At 36.8% G+C, this 18,935-nt stretch overlaps 1 protein-coding gene across 3 annotated transcripts in view; it reads left to right on the top strand.

Moving 5' to 3' along the window:
• LOC105490331 (nucleoporin 58) overlaps positions 1–15,708 on the top strand; it is a 50,065-nt gene extending 34,357 nt beyond the window's left edge. For 2 of the 3 annotated variants that reach the window (XM_071081527.1, XM_071081526.1), the window contains 3 exons: positions 2,645–2,743; positions 4,339–4,434; positions 5,674–8,132. In XM_071081527.1, coding sequence (XP_070937628.1) covers positions 2,645–2,743; positions 4,339–4,434; positions 5,674–5,843 — 365 coding nt within the window. In that variant the 3' untranslated portion in view covers positions 5,844–8,132. Of the gene's footprint in view, positions 1–2,644; positions 2,744–4,338; positions 4,435–5,673; positions 8,133–15,469 lie in introns of those variants that run through there. The other variant, XM_071081528.1, reaches the window with a different exon arrangement.
• The last annotated feature ends 3,227 nt before the right edge of the window (positions 15,709–18,935 follow it).

The following is an 18,935-nucleotide window of genomic DNA, read 5'->3' as shown; positions in this document are numbered from 1 at the left end:
TAGGTTTTTTAGCAATGAACTGGGATTGAGTTTTGCTGTTGTGTTTTGACACTTTTAAGAGTTCTTGATGTTTACATAATAAGACTTTTCTTACGTGACTTAGCTGCTGTTTTAAGGAGAGCCAAGACGTTTTGTTAGGAATTCCTACTTTTTAGCTTAGTGTAGGTTTGGACATTTAAGGTGTAGTGTTAAATAGGAAACGTTAAGTATTTCATCTTAGTTTCTTGTGGTTTTGTGATTTTGTTGTATTTAATAACCAAAGGAACATTCCCCATTGAATCAGTAAGAGTAAAACTTTTCAAACTGGGGAAAAGGCATTTTAGGTTTTTTAAAGAAAAATTATTTTAAAATGTGACTTAGAAATAACCATACTAATTACATTAGGCATTTTGGGTGATCATGGAAAATTATAAAATATTTTTAGCACTTTAGTCCTTTTTCTGTTAATGCAGTTTTACTTTTAAGAAAGTAGAATTTACTCTGGAAAATATGAATTACAGTGCTAAACCTGGTTTTGTTGTGTGTGAATATATTATATGGTAACTTTTGTAAAATGTTACTCTACATGAAGATTTCACTTTGGCCAGTCATTGATATATATCACTACTAACTTAATTTTATTTATGGAAATAAGAACCTCTCATTGAATGACAGTTCAGATTTCAAAGCAGACTTCTTGAATTGTTTACGTAACTTTTGCCTGAAGGATTTAGACTCTGCTTTCTAATAGTGAAACTAATACATATGGTGGCCAGAGTGTAATATATGCTAGTACTTTGGCATGGGAGATATTTATCATGAGTTTTTACTATTAAAAAATGTTATACATTTGCCTACGAGTTTTTTAAATGATGTTGCCTTCAGAATTTGTGTGAAGGTACAAAACTAAAAATGTCATGTATCTGATGTGCAATGAAAAGTCTTGTCATCATTAGATAGTTCTTGATTATCTATATTATGAATATTGATGATTAGAAAAATCTTATGTTCTGTTGCTCTTAACAATAGACCCACACACAACAAAAAGCATGCTATTTGAGTAACTCTTATGACTTACAAGGCTGAGGGCTGTGGTGTGCATTATTCTTTAGGGTCTTCCACCAGCAGTGCCTCCTCTTAACCTGTGACACACAAGTCTCTCAATGTTAAACTGGACATGTGTTTTTTTATGTTTTTTGTTAGGAATCAGAAAGTATAATAATATGCTTGGTTTCTTTTTCCTATAGTAACATTTTACAAAAGAGCTGCTAGGCAGGTATTTTATTCTCAAATTGATCTCAAACTGGATGTAAAATGTTAAATTATTTTTTTAATAGTAGTGTAAGAATTCTGGCTGCTATTAGTTATTGTTTATTTTCTGGGTAGAAGCTATTTGAAAAGTCCAGTTTCTGTCCCAGTGTAGCAAAATGTAGTTCCTCGGTTGTTTTTCTTTAAATGCTTTATAATTTTACACTACCTTTTTAATATACAAACCTCATTCTTCATTGGACAACTTGAAGGCTTTGATTTCTTTAAAAATTTAAATTTTAATGTGTGTATTACTTTGACAGTTCCCTCAACTTTGAGATGCACTGATCACTGTGCTTGAAAAAGACAAAACTGAAGATTGTACTATGAAGTTTATTGAATAATTTTCATAAATTATTTATCCAAATGAGAGATTTTTAGATTTTTGTATTCTGCTTAGTTTAAAAAAAAATAGTAGTTTAAAAGAGAGGCTAGTAAGTTTGATGCTATTCTTGCCAAACAAACTCAGCCAAAATCTTTAAAGTAACAAGTGGGAAAAGGATGACTAATCGTTCTGCTTCTGAGTACATTTTCCAAAACGTTGGAAAGAAACTTCTGAATTGAAATCTTGAATGTATTGAATCTGTCAAGGTACACAGCGGTGCCTTTGTAAATGTTCATTACCTTATTTAATCAGGTGATAAGTGGTGTAATGTAGCAGAGCTTAAGAATAGAACTCAATTATCACTTTTTGTGAACAAGTTGGAATTGTCATGTTACTGTGTAATTGATTTGCTTTACAATGAACAATAAATTTAATAAAATAAAACATTGTCTTGTTTTTTATCTACTTATTGTATATATCATTTATATTTCATATGAGAAATCATGCCTAGTTTTTTGGGTACTTACTCTTATGAAATAACATGATAGTTTTGCCATGTTAGTGTCAGTCTCTCTTCATCAGTTGAGACTTGACTCTAACACTAAGGAACTTGATTAAAAAAAATTAAAAACCGCTTACTGATTATACCAACTAGTTTTATCAGAAACAAGTGAGGAGATCTAAAATAATTCTAGAAGTAAATCTCAAGGAACTATAATTTATGATACATTAAAGATTTCAAATTATTTAGTAGGTTAAACTAACATGCATCTTTCATTGCGGTAAGCCTCTTTTAATTGTCTAGTTCTGAACAGGTTAATTTTTTTAAAATCTTTTTTTTAATTTTTAGATATATCAATTTGGATAGTTAGGCTGGAGAGACATCCTGAAAACTAAGTTTTAACAAATGGAATCAGTTAAAAGTAATCACTGTTCATTTTAAAAATAATTTCATAAAGAATCTTTAATCTTGAAAGAGTAAGGCAAATTTGTTTTTTTTTCCCCCCCATTTTTTTTTTTTTTTTATACCAGGGCCACAGCCATCTCTGGGAGTTAGTTTTGGAACGCCATTCGGCTCAGGCATTGGCACTGGCTTGCAATCAAGTGGCTTAGGTTCTTCAAACCTTGGAGGTACACTTTAACTTTTCTCATATTTCATTGAACTATTATATATTTGAATTGATACTAGCCTGTTAAAAAAAAAAATTTCTAAGAGGATCTGCTGCTGTTTTGGAAGTTAAGGTTCCATCTGGCAAAAACGATTCTCAAACATAATTACTGCTTTCTAATATTAGATTTAGTATCATTCCATCTTCTGTGAATAGTAAATATAAAGTATTAAAATTAAGAGGTAGGCATGTTCATGGTTTCAGAGCAATATGCTGACACATGAACTTGAGAATTCTTTAGTTTTAATCATCTTAATTAAAAATCTTAAAATTAATAGTCTTAATGTTAGTTTGGAGTCTGAACTACTTCTGGATGATATACATTCTCCTAATCAGTATCTTCTTTTTTCTGAAAATGAGTACTTAGGGAAATTATTATGAATTGAACAGCTAAACTCATGTCCATTTCTAAGCACATTTGGCAAATTTGCCTATATACATACTTGTTTACATAAGCAATTAAGCTTATTTTAATAATACTTTCATAAGTTTAGTAAGGTAAGTCCTCTGCAAAAACATCATGCTAAATACAAATACATTCACAATTCTTTGATATGGATAACTGAAAGTTGGTTGTATTTTCACAGGTACATTATAATGTAATGAATAAGTTGCCCTTATTTCCACTAAAATATAAGACAGGAGACCTATAAGCTAGTATGGTTGTTTAATATAGACTGTTCTAAATTAGGAATTATTAGAATCATGGCAGATAGCATAATTCCTATAATCTAGAATTAATTTGCCATCACATTTCTTATTGTTAGAGGCAATGATGCTGTCACACTCAGTATTTTAGCTAAGCTATTGCAAAGTAACCGAAAAAGCATTTGAACTTTTATTTGTAGAGCACCTGGCTCTTAGGAGAGTGGAAACTAGTCTTCACGTACTGAGAATGTCATGACCTTTGTGTGATGAAAAATCCTTCCTTTTTTAAATGATTAAGATAGTATTGTTAAGAGAAAAACCATGATCTTCTCACCACCAATTTTTCACTGTTACACTGGCTGGTAGTATGGCAGGAATCTGCTGTTAAACTGAGTAGATTTAAAGTGTTTGACTATAGTTATGCAGTTTTTCAGTGGTACAGATTCTTAATTAACTAAAATTGGGAAAGAGCAGAGTAAAATAACCTTGTAGTATTTAGTGTGTACATTGTTGTGCATGTCATGCTTATTAATGTATTTAGTCCTTTATTTGTGAAATGAAATACCCCTAAAGTGGAAATGTTTATAACTGACTAAAATCATACTTGAATGGTGGGTAAAATTTTCTAGCACATTTAAAAGAGAAAATCCTAATACTTTCTTTTTTATGGCCTTGTTCTTTAAAAATTGGGTCACAAACATAGTCTAAATAGATGTAAACGTTTTATTTCAGAATTAGTCTGGTTCTTCTGAAAGTCTCATGCAAAGGAGTAAGCAGATTTCCTTAATAAGGCCATGTTTTACAACACTGTATCTATTAGACCTCTGATGATTTTCGGTTGTACTTGTCCGTATCCTTTAACCTGTGTTTTATGTGCCATTGTATATTTTTCTATTACCCTTCCACTAGGATTTGGAACTAGCTCTGGTTTTGGATGCAGCACCACAGGGGCCTCCACATTTGGATTTGGAACAACAAATAAACCCTCAGGAAGTCTTAGTGCAGGTTTGTGTGTTTCTGCCTGGATTTCAGGCAAATTTAAAGGTGTAAATTATTTAATTTAAAAGTATGTGTTGTTATTTCCAGTAACCCAAAAAGTTCCCTCCCTGATTCAGTTTTTACCCCCTGGATGAAGTATGCAAGCCTAACTAATCATTTTACTTTATCTCTCTCATAAACTAAAGGGCAGGTTTGTAAAATATTTCTAACAAGACTTCTTAGTTTGATTTAATAATTAATTATATCTTCTAATTAAGTAGAGATTCATTTGAACCCTAGTGACTAACTTCGTGGTTAAGTCATTTTCTTCATTATTGCAAAAAGGAACCCATCATTGTGAAAGTTTAACCAAGTTTCTTGTCATAATTCATCCTGGAGAATGATTTCTATTCCAGAGTCCCTCTGGTTTTGAGAATACCAAATCTTTATTATTAATTTAGTTCCTTGTTCATTTTTGAAATAGGTATAATTTTTTTGACTCTTCTTATGAGAAATTCCAAATTTCATCTACTTTTGCATTTATATTGGTAAATATGGCTTGTTTTAATGTGCAGTGCTTAGGGACAAATACCATATCTAATATAATGACATAATACTGTGAAAGATGTGTTTAAATTTAGAGAATTTAAAGGAAGTTCCACTTAATATAAGTAGTGTTTAAAATCAGCAGTTCCAGTGGAGGAAGATAATAATAGGATTCCATGTTATCAGGATTATGATCAAAATATTGTATTAGTTAACTAGGCAGTAGTACTACTAGATCTTAATTTTGCAAAAGCTCTTATAAAATCAAAACAGTGAGTACTGCTTTTTTGTTGTTCATTGTCTTGAATATTGTGGGTTGACGCTTTCCTGGAGTGCATGGGATAGCAAGGGTAGGTCCAGATATGTGAATGTCCCTCTTCTACATGTGGATAAAATGTTGTTGGGGCTAAGGAGGAAGGCACCTTGACATGTTTAATTAACAGGAAAGTTTCTGGCAATTTGAAGTTTGTATAGATTTTAGTTATTTGTGCTAAGGTTTCTCTTTTGGCCTGCATCACTAAACTCTCTTTCAAGGTGCCACTTAGTTGTTAGCTAAATTTTCCTGTTAAAATTTCATGTGAGAAATTTAGGGCTTTAAGATACTTGCATTTCTTACAGATTATGTATTCTTTTAGATAGAAATTTACTGCTCCTCCCTGTTTTTATATTTGATTTTGGAATTCAACTTCTGATATGAATATTTTTTTCCCTAAACATAAGGCTTTGGCAGCTCAAGTACATCTGGGTTTAACTTCAGCAATCCTGGCATCACGGCATCAGCTGGTTTGACTTTTGGGGTGTCCAATCCTGCCTCTGCAGGTTTTGGAACAGGAGGACAACTCCTTCAGTTGAAGAAACCTCCAGCTGGAAACAAAAGAGGAAAAAGATAAACATGGGTTGATGTGTTGAGAGAATCCATAACAGCACCGTTCATTCTATGAGTCTATTTTTCTAATGATGCAGTAATTAAATTGCATCCCAGGAGATTTATAAAATTTTGATATTTTTCCCTACTCTGGAATTTGAACTTTCTTCATGTTTGCCATACTGAACATCTTTTTTCTTGTGAATTTAAAGTCCAGTTGTGTTTCCTTTTTAGTTTGATTCTCAGTGTAAGAAATGTTCTCATTACATCAGTGATTGATAATGGTTAGAAACCATTAACCTAATACTATTTAACCTAGTGTTTTTGTTGATGAGGTTTACATTATGTGAATACATGCACATTTGTTTCTTATACAGATGGTGTGAACTCTAGGGCCTATACTAGAATCAATTTGTTCCTTGATAAAGGCCTTTTGAATTACACTGCAGGGCATCTTGTGAATATGTATGTAAATATATACAGAATAATACACACAGTTGTGTGTGCATATAGAATATATATTTACGCCGGGTATGGTGGCTCACGCCTGTAATCCCAGCATTTTGGGAGGCCGAGGCAGGTGGATCACCTGAGGTCAGGAGTTCGAGACCAGCCTGACTAACATGGTGAAACCCCATCTCTACTAAAAATACAAAAATTAGCCAGGCATAGTGGCAGGCGCCTATAATCCCAGCTACTCAGGAGGCTGAGGCACGAGAATCGCTTGAACCCGGGAGGTGGAGGTTGCAGTGAGCTGAGATCACACCACTGCACTCCAGCCTGGACAATAAGAGCAGAACTCTGTCTTCAAAAAAAATGAAAATAAAATATATATTTACAGGCCTACAACTTTTGCCTCAGACTGTTCCCCTTTTCTAAGGGTATTCAAGTTTTCACCTTTAAAGCTTCATATCCTCAGTGCTTGTAGAATGATGAGCTAGAGGTACCAGGTCATTGCAGTTGTTTGCTTAAAGACTTATTGAAATGGTTACTGGCGTAAATACTTGGCCAACTCAACTTTATTGCCCCGGCCTTTTCCATTTTTGTTTCCACCTTAACCTGTAGCAACCCCTCCAAATGAGGAATGCTGTAAGACTCATCAAACAGATTTTAACAGTTTTATTATCCTGTGTGTCCTTATTTGCTTCTGTGAGATGTTTTTTTCTTACCTGAGATGAACTTTCAGGAGCATATTTGAACTCCAGACTGGTGTTCTGGGGCAAAGAGCTATTAGCCAAACTGATTCTATGCAGGTGAAGGATGCACTAAAGTTCTCACTTTAGTGAGACCTTTTCTAGCTATTCCAATACAGAGTTCTTTCTTATAGGGCTATTGATATTGACACCAAATGGAGTGGCTTCTCAGCCTCTTAATGTCTTAAGTAAGTGCTTAATTTGGAATAGAGAAACCAGTATATTTTAAACAAGAAAATTATTCTTTGTAGCAACTGTAAATTCTCCCATTATAACAGTGAACAGAGCTCCAGGTAATAATGCATAGGCATGTCAGGTTGCATCTGTGTATTTGACTACATTAGTATTAGTATTAGTGACGTCAGGTGGATATAAAAGAAAACCCTTGGAAAGAGAACTGCCTTAGCCATGATTTCAGAGAGAAACCATTAGTAGACCTATTTATGATTCAATTACAGTTTTCAGATAGGATGTGAACATGGAATTTCATTGAAAATAGTTTAATTTTTTATATAAAAGGTTTTGTATATAATGTGTGTCAGTGACTATTTTCAAAATCATTTTCATCAAGACACCTTTTTTCTAAAATAGGCATTGCATACACGCACATGTACGTGCTCACGCACACACATTTTTTGTATAATGTTGGGTTTGATTGTAAAAGTGTTGTCAAATCTGTTTTATTTATCTGCATATAGCAGTGATTGGCTTTTTTGAATTGAAATTTTTGTGCATTGATGCATTGAAATAAGGAAAATTATTTATCTCTGAGCAGTAAGCTTATTTTTGCATATTTCTGTAATATTGCAATTCCCAGATCCAGATCGTGGGAAGTTAGGGAAAAGGTGTGATTTTGTGTTTTGAATTACTGTCAGAATTACATACACAATTACAATAAACTTTTTTTAAAAGACATTTCATTGTACTGCAGAAATCTGAATATTTATATTTCTTGTTTTTTTCTTTATATATTTTGCATTTTAATATGTTGAGCCACTGGAAATTTGTAAGATTAATTTGTTATAGGAGTTTAAATGTGTTGTCATTGTCTCCATTGTCTTTGTCCAGAGCCTATTATTATGGAAACAATAAAATTTATTGTGTCAGTTGCTTTGATTCTTTATAGGTGTCAGTAGCTGTTCTTAATATGTAATTTTCTTATTATTGCTCTTTTCTTTTCCGGTTGGGTTTTAGTGTATTCCCTTCATTGGTTTATACATCTTGCTCTTTTTTAAACAGAAGAGTGAACATAAAATGGTAAATTATTTCTCACTTGCTTTTGTCTTCTCAAAATGACAAAAACCATGAACATTTTTAGTTACAGAGAAGAATATTGAGTAAAGGAAAAATCCCCTTGAACTTTGAGGCCCTAATTCCCCTCCATTTCCTAGTGTGCACTCTAATGGTTTGATATGTATCCTTGTAGACCCTTTTAAATGTGTCTTAAAGAGTATATAAATGTTACTTCTCTTTTCTTTTTCTTTTATATTCTCTCTGATTTTTTTTTTAATCACATTTTATTCTCTTAGATCCCTCTTTTTACTTTTTTAACAAATGGGTTAAAAAGTCTGTTCTGGACTTGTTCTTCTTCCCTTCTATTGGCACATCATCAGCATTGTTCTGTGTCCATATAGATTTACTTTTTACATACTGTCCCATAGAATGGGTGTACAATGATCTGTTCCAACTATTCTGTTTTGTGTGTTTTTAGGAAATGTAATTCTTATTTTAAATTTTTTTATTTCCATAGGTTTTTGGGGAACAGGTGGTATTTGGTTACATGAGTAAGTTCTTTAGTGGTGATTTGTGAGATTTTGGTGCACCCATCACCTGAGCAGTATACACTGAACCCAATTTGTAGCCTTTTACCCTTCACCCTCTTCCCACCCCTTCCCCTCTAAGTTCCCATAGTCCATTGTATCATTCTTAATGCCTTTGTATCCTCATGGCTTAGCTCCCACTTAGAGATTGGTTTTCCATTCCTGAGTTTCTTCTCTTAGAATAATAGTCTCCAATCCCATCCAGGCTGCGAATGCCATTAATTCTTTTTTTTTTTTTGAGATGGAGTTTCACTTTTGTCGCCCAGGCTGATGCCATCTCGGCTTACTGCGACCTCTGCCTCCTGGGTTCGAGCAGTTCTCCCTGAGCCTCCCGAGTAGCTGGGATTACAGGCATGATTACGCCTGGCTAAGTTTTGTATTTTTAGTAGAGATGGGGTTTTACCATGTTGGCCAGCCTGGTCTGGAACTCCTGATCTCAGGTGATCTGCCTGCCTCAGCCTCCCAAAGTGCTGAGGTTACAGGTGTGAGCCACCATGCCCAGTCAATTCATTCCGTTTAGTGGCTGTGTGGTATTCCATCGTGTACACACACATACACACACAAACACCACACCAACTATTCTCTGTTGATGGATGGTTAGGTTCATTTTGACTATTTCAGTTTCTTTAGGGTTGATCCTGGAAAGAAATTGCTGAAAAGTCATAAATTGTGTTTTTTAATGTCACATTGCCTTCCCAAAATGCTATACAAATATGTACTCCTACCAGCATGTATATCCATTTCCTAGTATTCTTTGTGATCCTAGTTAATTGTAATCCTAAGTCTGTGAGGTCAAACTTTTTAATGTGTACCAGCTATTTGTATGTGAGTGTAATTGCTTATTATGTCCTTTGACAATTTTTATATGAAATTAGGGTTTTTTCTTAATGATTTGGAGGACCTCTGTAGATAATAGGTATTAATATTTTTCCTGAGAGGTATGTCTAGTCAGCTGTGTTCAGAATCCTGCCTTGACCATGTGTGATCTTAAGCAAGTTACATAACCTTTCTAGAGTTCAGCTTTATCGTCTGGAAAATGAGGATAATATACATGGGTGGTTTGTATTAATAATCTAAAGCATTTGGGTAGTGTAAGCCCTGACACTTGAGAAGCATTAGCTGTTCCTGCACCAATACCCCACTGCATTAATCATTGTAGCCAGATGCTTTATTTGTGTACCTGATGGGAAGCTGCTCTGTCTTACCCTTTTTGTTTGTTTTTGTGTGGGGAGGCTAATCTAGGACACTTAGTCTTTAAGATGAACTGTAGTCTGTACTTTATTTTGATTTTTCTTCAAAAAATTCTACTGAGATTTTTATTGGATTTACACAAAATAATATGTCCTGGGGGAAATTGACAACAATAAGCACAGCATGATATATGCATTTCTTGGGTCTTTTATTCTTTTAGCAAACTTTTTATTAGATTCTTATTTTTACTAACCATCTTGATTTTATTTGAGCGCAAATTTTTATCCCGTAGTAGGTATGAGGTCATTTTCGTTATTACAACCAGTTAATTTACCTGTCCTTTCTGATGATCATATAGTAAATCCGAATTAGTGTCCTACCTTTTCTGTGAATAAAGCTGACTTTGCCACACTTTTTAAAGCACACACCAAGACAGGCTTGTTCAGTCACAGGATTCTGGGCCTTGCTAACATGAGCCAGTGTCCTGGGGAGTCTGAGCTGGCATACCTAACTTAAATCTCCTGCACAAAGTCCTCTTTGCCTCTTACATCACATTCTCATTTATTGGGTGCTTAGTCTGTCCTGGGTACCACTCTCGGCACTTTATATACTTGACCTTGTTTAGTCTGAATATTACCGTATAAAGCAGAAATACCCAATTTATAGATGAAGGAACTGAGGCTAACGTTAAGGAACTTATTTGAGGTCGCATAGCTAAGTCATAGGTCTGGGTTTTAAACCCAGATCTGTTTAATTCCAAAGCACAGTATTTTACTGCCTGTCTCTGATACAGGAATAGCATGCTGATTTTCATGACTAACAAAGGCACTGAAGGTAATGTGATTACACAGTTCATATGGGGGAAACTACAAGTATGTAATAGACCATATAGGGCAAAGTAAGGTAAGTACCTAGGTCTATGTGATTTAAAAGGAGAGGGAAGAATATCTGTGGTGTAAAGAGTGTTATAAAGAAGCAAGAGCTGGACTTGTGCAGTCCATCTTTGACCTTTTCCTGCTGGTTCCCTATGAAGAGGTTTATGGAGAAAAGCGTCATCCCAGCAGCTGGGCCATAGGGGCGGTGGGGGGTTATGTCCACCTTGGAAAAGGTAAGCAGAGCAATGTTGACTATTTGAATTTTATGAACTGTCAGAAGTTTAACAAGAAAAGCTTTCCTGGAAGGCTTGTATGACTCCCTCTCACATTCCCAGACCAAGTGAGACTTGCTGGTACGGATAAACTTCAACAGGCCATTTAGAAAAAGCTCAAGAGAACCTGGCCGGGCGCGGGGGCTCACGCCTGGAATCCCAGCACTTTGGGAGGCCGAGGCGGGCGGATCACGAGGTCAGGAGATCGAGACCATCCTGGCTAACACAGGGAAACCCAGTCTCTACTAAAAATACAAAAAAATTTAGCCCAGCGTGGTGGCGGTGCCTGTGATCCCAGCTACTCGGGAGGCTGAGGCAGGAGAATGGCGTGAACCCGGGAGGCGGAGCTTGCAGTGAGCCGAGATCTCGCCACTGCACTCCAGCCTGGGCGACAGAGCGAGACTCCGTCTCAAAAACAAAAACAAAAACAAAAAAACCTCAAGAGAACCATGGAAACAGGCAAGAATGAGAGACCGCAACATACATAGGAGAGAGTAGGGATTAATGGAAAAATTGATTTTTCACATTCATTCAATAGAATGCATTTGTTTTTTCTACCTAGTCTGTCAGCTAATAGAAACAAAAAACCTACCAGGCTCACAAAGGTTTCATTGCTGACAAGTGTGCTGCAGAATTAACTTGGGGAGAACTTTCTTGTCATCACCACCCCTCTTTTAATCCCCCTGGTAGCAAGTCAGTTTAATTCAGTAAACATTACTTAATAATTTGTGTGCTCCACTGCTGGGAATTTAGGAATACAAATATGGGTAGGATATTGTCTATACTCAATAATAGCTAACAGTGCTAAGTAGGGGCCAGGATCTACTCTTATGAGTTGCCATACATTAACTCATTTAGTCCTCAATCCTGTGAGCTGGTTACTGTTGTTCCTTTTTTTTTTTTTTTTTTTTACAGGTGAGAAAACAGGCACAGTTGTTAAATAATAGTCACCACTCAACTAGCAAGCGAATGGGCCAGAATTCAAACCCAGGCAGTCTATGTACAGTCTATGCAGGCTTTTAACTTTACATAAATTGATATAAAGTGGGCTTTCTTAAGTTATAAGGATACAAGAAAAATTCTCGAGTGTATGAGGAGATTAATTTGGCCCGAGGGAATCAAGAAAATACGTGGCTTTGAGGAATAAGTATGAATATGGTTTATATTTTGTGAAGTATTTACAAGTTTAAAGAACCATGTATTTAATTTAAAATGTTAAATTTGAACAACATAAAGGGGTTCAAAATAAAAAGCAACTAATACTTCACCCTCTAGAGGAAGTTTGTATCCCTTATCTCAAATGCTTGGGACAAGAAGTGTGTTTCAGATTTTAGAATATATATATATATTTTTGTTGTTGTTGTTTGGTTTTTTTTTTTTTTTTTTTTGGTGACAGAGTCTCATTCTGTTACCCAGGCTGGAGTGCAGTGGCGCAATCTTGCTCACTGCAACCTCTGCCTCCCGGGTTCAAGTGATTCTCCTACCTCAGCCTCCTGAGTAGCTGGGATTACAGGCATCTGCCACCACACCCAGCTAATTTTTGTATTTTTAGTAGAGACAGGGTTTCACCATGTTGGCCAGGCTGGTCTCGAACTCCTGACCTCAAGTGATCCACCCGCCTCGGCCTCCCAAAATGCTGGGATTACAGACATGAACTACCACTCCCGACCTGGAATATTTTCATATATGTAATGACATCTTGGGGATGGGACCCAAGTTTAAACATGAAATTCATTTATGTTTTTTATACACATAGCCTGGGGGTAATGTTATACACTATTTTAAATCATGTTGTGTGTCAAATAAAGTATTGACTGACCCTTCACATGAGGTCAGATGTGGAATCTTCCATTTGTGGCTTCATGTTGGCACTCAAGTTTCAGATTTTGGAACATTTCAAGTTAGGGATTCTCAACCTGTATTTGCATTCCAGCTTAGGGGAAGAAGGAATGAGTGAAGAGAATACCTTTCCTTTCAGGAGTATGAGCCAGCAGTTGCATACTTCTACTCATACCACATTGGCCAGCACCTAGTCACACAGCTGCAAGCAGGTCTGGGGAATGTCTTTTGCTAGATATCCTGCACTCAGCTAAAACCCATACTGCTAAGGAAGAAGGGGAGAATTTACCTAGGGTACAGTAAGCACATCTCCACAGGCTGCTGGGCCTCGGCTTGCCTCCTGAGCAGGGTTATAACCTCAATGTCTTTGTTAGCAGCCACAAGTCTCAGTGCTCCATCGTTCTCACACTTTCACTTCATTTTTGGCTTCCAAGAATTTACTTTATTGCTAATTCAGCTATGCATTTAAAAGATGTTTTTTAAAAATTGCCCTCATTATTTTCAGGTGTTTTGTAGTGGGGCTGTGTTTTAGGAGTCTACTCCATATACAGTTTTAAACAGAAGGCCTTATGAGTTAAAGTTCCACAATAGAGCTTGTTTTTGTAGATGTTTTTATAGGTGCATTAATAACAATTCTTTCAAATCATTGTTTACATTTTCTCTTAGCCAAACAAGGATTAATCTAAAGAACAATATTCTTTTTTTTTTTAGTAACTTAACCAAAAACAATAATGTGCTGTGCATTTGCTTCTTCAGGTGTCAAGAATTTCTACTCCTCTATACGGTGTTTTACTTGCAGTTGGTTTAGAACGAGAGATTCTTCCTTTTTAGATCCTGATAATACACATTTTGTGGATATCTATTATAATCCAACAAGGGAGTGGCTGGCAAGTCATTCTCCCTTGGCTGAGAAGCAGTGCAGTCTGCACTGTCCACAGTGGTAACCACTGGCCATGTGGGGCTCCTGAGCATTGAAATATGGCAGGTGTGATTGAGGAACTGAACTTTTAACTTTAATTTTTATCAATTAAAATTTAAAAACTGACACACCATTCAAATATCAGGCAACATTTAAGTGTGTTTGGAAAAACTTGAGTACTTGAGTCTACATTTTCAATAGTAAAATTTATAAAATCTAAATGCAAATTAAGTTTCAAAGGAAATTTAGCATTCAAATTGAAAATTCTTTAGGTATAAAATTCACACTGGATTTTGAAGACAGTATGAAAGATGCAAAATACTTTGTTAAGGATTTGTATTGACATGTTGAAATATATTGAGTTAAATATATTTCAAAATGTTTGTTTACTTGTTTTAATGTGTTTAGTATAAAATGTATTATTATTATTATTATTATTATTATTTTGAGATGGGGGGTCTTGTTACGTTGCCCAGGCTGGTCTTGAACTCCTGGGATCAAGTAATCTTTCCATCTTAACCTCCCAAGTAGCTAGGATTACAGGCGCACACCATCACACCTGGCTAGTATAAAATTTAAAGTTATATATGTGACTCGCATTATATTTCTGTTACACCATGCTGCTTTAGATGGGGCAGACCATGGTTCTGGGACCAAATATGGCTTATATGTCTAAAAGAGAAATAAATTACAGATAATTTAATTTGCTTCTTTTTGCCTCTTACGTCGATTTCCTACTTGGTATCCCTGCTTTCTTTTGTCTACCGTTGTTCATCATCAGAGTTCCTACAGTTATCTTCACGAACAGGATCCTGTCAAGCCCATACTCATTGGTACTCTTTATTTCAAACTCTTTCATAACATAAAAAGCCCCTCAGAGTCCGGCCTCTACTTTTACCAGTCCCTTCTGACACCGTCCCACACCAAGGCCGTTCCCGAACACTATGCTCTTTCACACCAAGGGCTGTTTCCTTTGTATGGAGTCAATGTTAGCCCTTCAGCATCATCTTTCCTCACCCTTCTCTAACTCCCCTGGACAAAGTTAGTTTGTACCTCTTCACTCTGGTTGGACTTTGGACCTTCTAATACAGGCTTACCTAGTTATATTTGTATTATTTGGTGGTATCTTTGTCTCCCATATTAGGCTGTGTAATCCCAGGACAGGAGCCCTGTCTTGTTTTAGTGTGGGTTTGTTTTTGCTTACCGTTTAACTGGATTCTATTAATGTTTATTAATTAAATAATGCAGTGGGAAAAGGGTTGCTTCAGTGGCCCTCCCTGCTGATCGTTCTCCACATAGGCCTTGCAACCATGCTACTAGGGTTAGAATCTCAGCTTTATCACTTGGTGGCTCCAGTTAGGCAAGTTATTTAACATCTTTGTGCCTCGTTAGTAAAATGAAGATAAGAACACATCTTATAGGTTGACTGTGAAGATTAAAATTGGTTAGCATATGTAAGGTGCTTAAATATGTTCCTGTAAGATGCAATAAGTATTAACTATTGTCATAATACAGTCTAAACGATTTTTCTCTTTCTCTCAGGCAACAAATCACAGGTTTTAACTGAATTTCGAAAACCCAGTGTTACAGAAACCAATGAAGTAGGAAGAAAAATCCAGTTCTGAGCAGTCCTTGAATCAACAAATATCTACCTTTAAGGAACTTCTAATTCTCATTTTGTAAATCCCATTATTTAAGAAAAGCACGTTAAATTTAGAGTAGATTTGGTCAAGATGTTTAGAATTAAGGAAATAAAACTTGCCCTTGGTGTTAAAGGACAATCTAATGGCTCGTATACCAGATCCTAGGAGTATTTAGAGGAACTGGGAAGCAGACCACTAATTCAATGTATAGAAGACATTGGTGGAAAACTCAGAGTAGGAAAAGTTGGTGCAAAATAAAATTGACCAAGTATAGTGAATCAAATACTTTTAAATTCCAATTATGCAACTCACTCTTTTGTTAAAAAAAATAACATTTTATTGAGATATAATTCACATACCATTACAGTTCATCCATTTGAAGTAAAATTCAGTAGTTTTTAGTGTTTTCACAAAGTTGTACAATATTATCACAGTCTAGTTTTAATTTAAAAAATTTGTTTTCGAATTGCCTGAGCTCAGGAGTTCAAAACCAGCCTGGGCAACATGGCAAAACCCCGTCTCTACTAAGAATACAAAAATTAGCCGGGTGTGGTGGCAGGTGCCTGTAATCCCCGTTACTTGGGAGGCTGAAGCACGAGAATCGCTTGAACCCAGAGACAGAGGTTGCAGTGAGTTGAGATTGCACCATTGCACTCAAGTTTGGGTGACAGAGCGAGACTCTGTCAAAAAAAAAAAATTTTTTTTTTTTAGAGATAGTCTCTTCACCCAGACTGGAGTGCAGTGGGGTGATCATAGCTCACTGCAACCTCCAACTTCTGGGCTCAAAAAGTCCGCCAGCATCTGCCTCCCAAGTAGCTGGAACTACAAGCACGGCCACTATACCTGGTTAATTTTTTTTTTTTTTTTTTTAGATAAGGTCTCACTGTGTTGCCCAGGCTGGTCTTGAACTCCTGGCCTCTAATGATCCTCCCACTTTGACCTCCCAAGGGGCTGGCATTACAGGCACGAGCCACCATGCCTGGCCACAGTCTAGTTTTAGAACATTTTTTGTCACCTCCCCCTCCTCCAAAAAACAAACCCCGTAAGAACATTTTGTTACTCCTTATTCCACCCTAAGCCCTAGGTAATCATTACTCTCTGCCTCTCTAGCATGTTCTGGATTAGTTTATATAAATGTGACCATCTTCTTTCACTTCACATACGGTTTTCAAGGGCTATCTATGTTGTAGCATGTACGAGTAGTACTTCATTCCTTTCTATTGTCAAATAACTTTTTTTATTTTTTATTTTTTTGGAGATGGAGTCTCTGTCACCCAGGCTGGAGTGCAGTGGCGCGATCTCAGCTCACTGCAATCTCTGCCTCCTGGTTCAAGTAATTCTCCTGCCTCAGCCTCCTGAGTAGCTGGGACTACAGGCACACGCCGTCACACTTGGCTAGCTTTTTGTATTTTAGTAGAGACAGGTTTAATTGTGTTGCCCAGGCTGGTCTCAAACTCCTGAGCTCAGCCAATCCGCCCGCCTCAGCCTCCCAAAGTGCTAGGATTACAGGCATGAGCCACTGTGCCTGGCCTATTGTCAAATAATATTTGATTGTGTGGGTATAACACATTTTATTCATCCAAGCATCAGCTGATGAACATCTGTTTCCATTTTTTGGCTATTGAGTATTACTACTATGAATACGCATGGACAGATTTTTGTGTCAATGCATGATTCCAATTATCTTGGGGTATATACCTAGAAGCAGAGGTGCTGGGTCATATGGTAACTCTATATCTAATATTTTGAGGAACTGCCAGAGTTTTCCAAAGTTGCTGCACCATTTTACATTCTTACCGGCAATGTATGAGGGTTTCATATCCTTTATTGTCTGTCTTTTTTATTAATAGCCATCCCAGTGAGCATGAAGTAGTATCTCATTGTGCTTTTGATTTGCATTTCCCTAATGACTAATGTTGAACATCTTTATTCACATGCTTATTGTCCATTTGCATATTATGCAACTTATTCTTATGTATACACCATTTCTAGGTTCATCTAATTAGCTAACAAATATTTGTGAGCAACTATTATGTGTCAGACATGTTTTTAAGTGTTGGAATAGGTAAGTGAACACATCAAACAAAAATTCCAGGCCAGGTGCAGTGGCTCACACCTGTAATCCCTGCACTTTGGGATGCCCAGGCTGGCGGATCACTTGAATTCAGGAATTCAAGACCAGCCTGGGCAATGTGGTGAAAGCCTGTCTCTACAAAAAATACAAAAATAAGCCGGGAGTGTTGCCGCTCACCTGTAGTCCCAGCTACCCGAGAGGGTGAGGTGGGAAGATTGCTTGAGTCTAGGAATTCGAGGCTGCAGTGAGCCAAGATCATACCCGTACACTTCAGCCTGGGTGACAAAGTGAGACCTTGTCTAAAAAACAAACAAACAAACAAAAAAGACTTGCGCAGTGGCTCATGCCTGTAATCCCAGTCCTTTGGGATGCAAGGCAGGTGGATCACAAGGTCAGGAGATTGAGACCACCTTGGCTAACATGGTGAAACCCCGTCTCTACTAAAAAATACAGTGTTTATGTAGACAGATGCAGTAGCTCATGTCTGTAAGAACAACATTAAGGGACTTAATGTTACTTAATACTTAATACTGTTTGATTGGTAATGGTACATTAATTTTGTTAATGTTGTTCAGTGATCTATTTGTCTATTCATATGCCATGTACATGGGGGTCTAATACCATAGATGGTCTCGATCTCCTCACCTCGTGATCCGCCCACCTCGGCCTCCCAAAGTGCTGGGATTCTAGGCGTGAGCCACCGCGCCCGGCCAAAGATGCATTTTTTATCAGAAAATTTTTTGAGGGCCCAGAAGAGACAGGTAAAGAACCCTAACTGAAGCTACATTTAGTGTAGATTCTTACCAGCCTGCAGTTTTCAATGTAACTTGCCTGGCCTGGATATTCTTAAGAAAATTAGAAGCAAAGGCCGGGTGTGGTGGCTCACGCCTATAATTACAGCAGTTTGTGAGGCCAAGGCAGGTGGATCGCCTGAGGTCAGGAGTTCGAGACCAGCCTGACCAACATAGTGAAACCCCTGCCTCTACTAAAAATACAAAAATTAACCGGGCATGGTGGCAGGCGCCTGTAATCCCAGCTACTCGGGAGGCTGAGGCACGAGAATCGCTTGAACCCGGGCAGCAGCAGTTGCAGTGAGCCGAGATCGCGCCATTGCACTCCAGCCTGGACAACAAAAGCAAAACTCCGACTAAAAAAAAAAAAAAAAAAAGTAAAAGAAAATAAAATCAGAAGCAGAGGCCAGGCAGGAGGGGCTCAGGCCGCACTGCTGTCTTTGCTAGCACAGATTCTTCTTGCTGAACTCTGTACTCCTCCTTGTCAGTCCCTAATGTTA

This window comes from Macaca nemestrina, chromosome 16 (assembly GCF_043159975.1).
Source record: "Macaca nemestrina isolate mMacNem1 chromosome 16, mMacNem.hap1, whole genome shotgun sequence".
NCBI classification, from domain to species: Eukaryota; Metazoa; Chordata; class Mammalia; order Primates; family Cercopithecidae; genus Macaca; species Macaca nemestrina.
The sequence above is the reverse complement of the archived record's forward strand: the minus strand, read 5'-3'. Positions and strand labels throughout refer to the sequence as shown.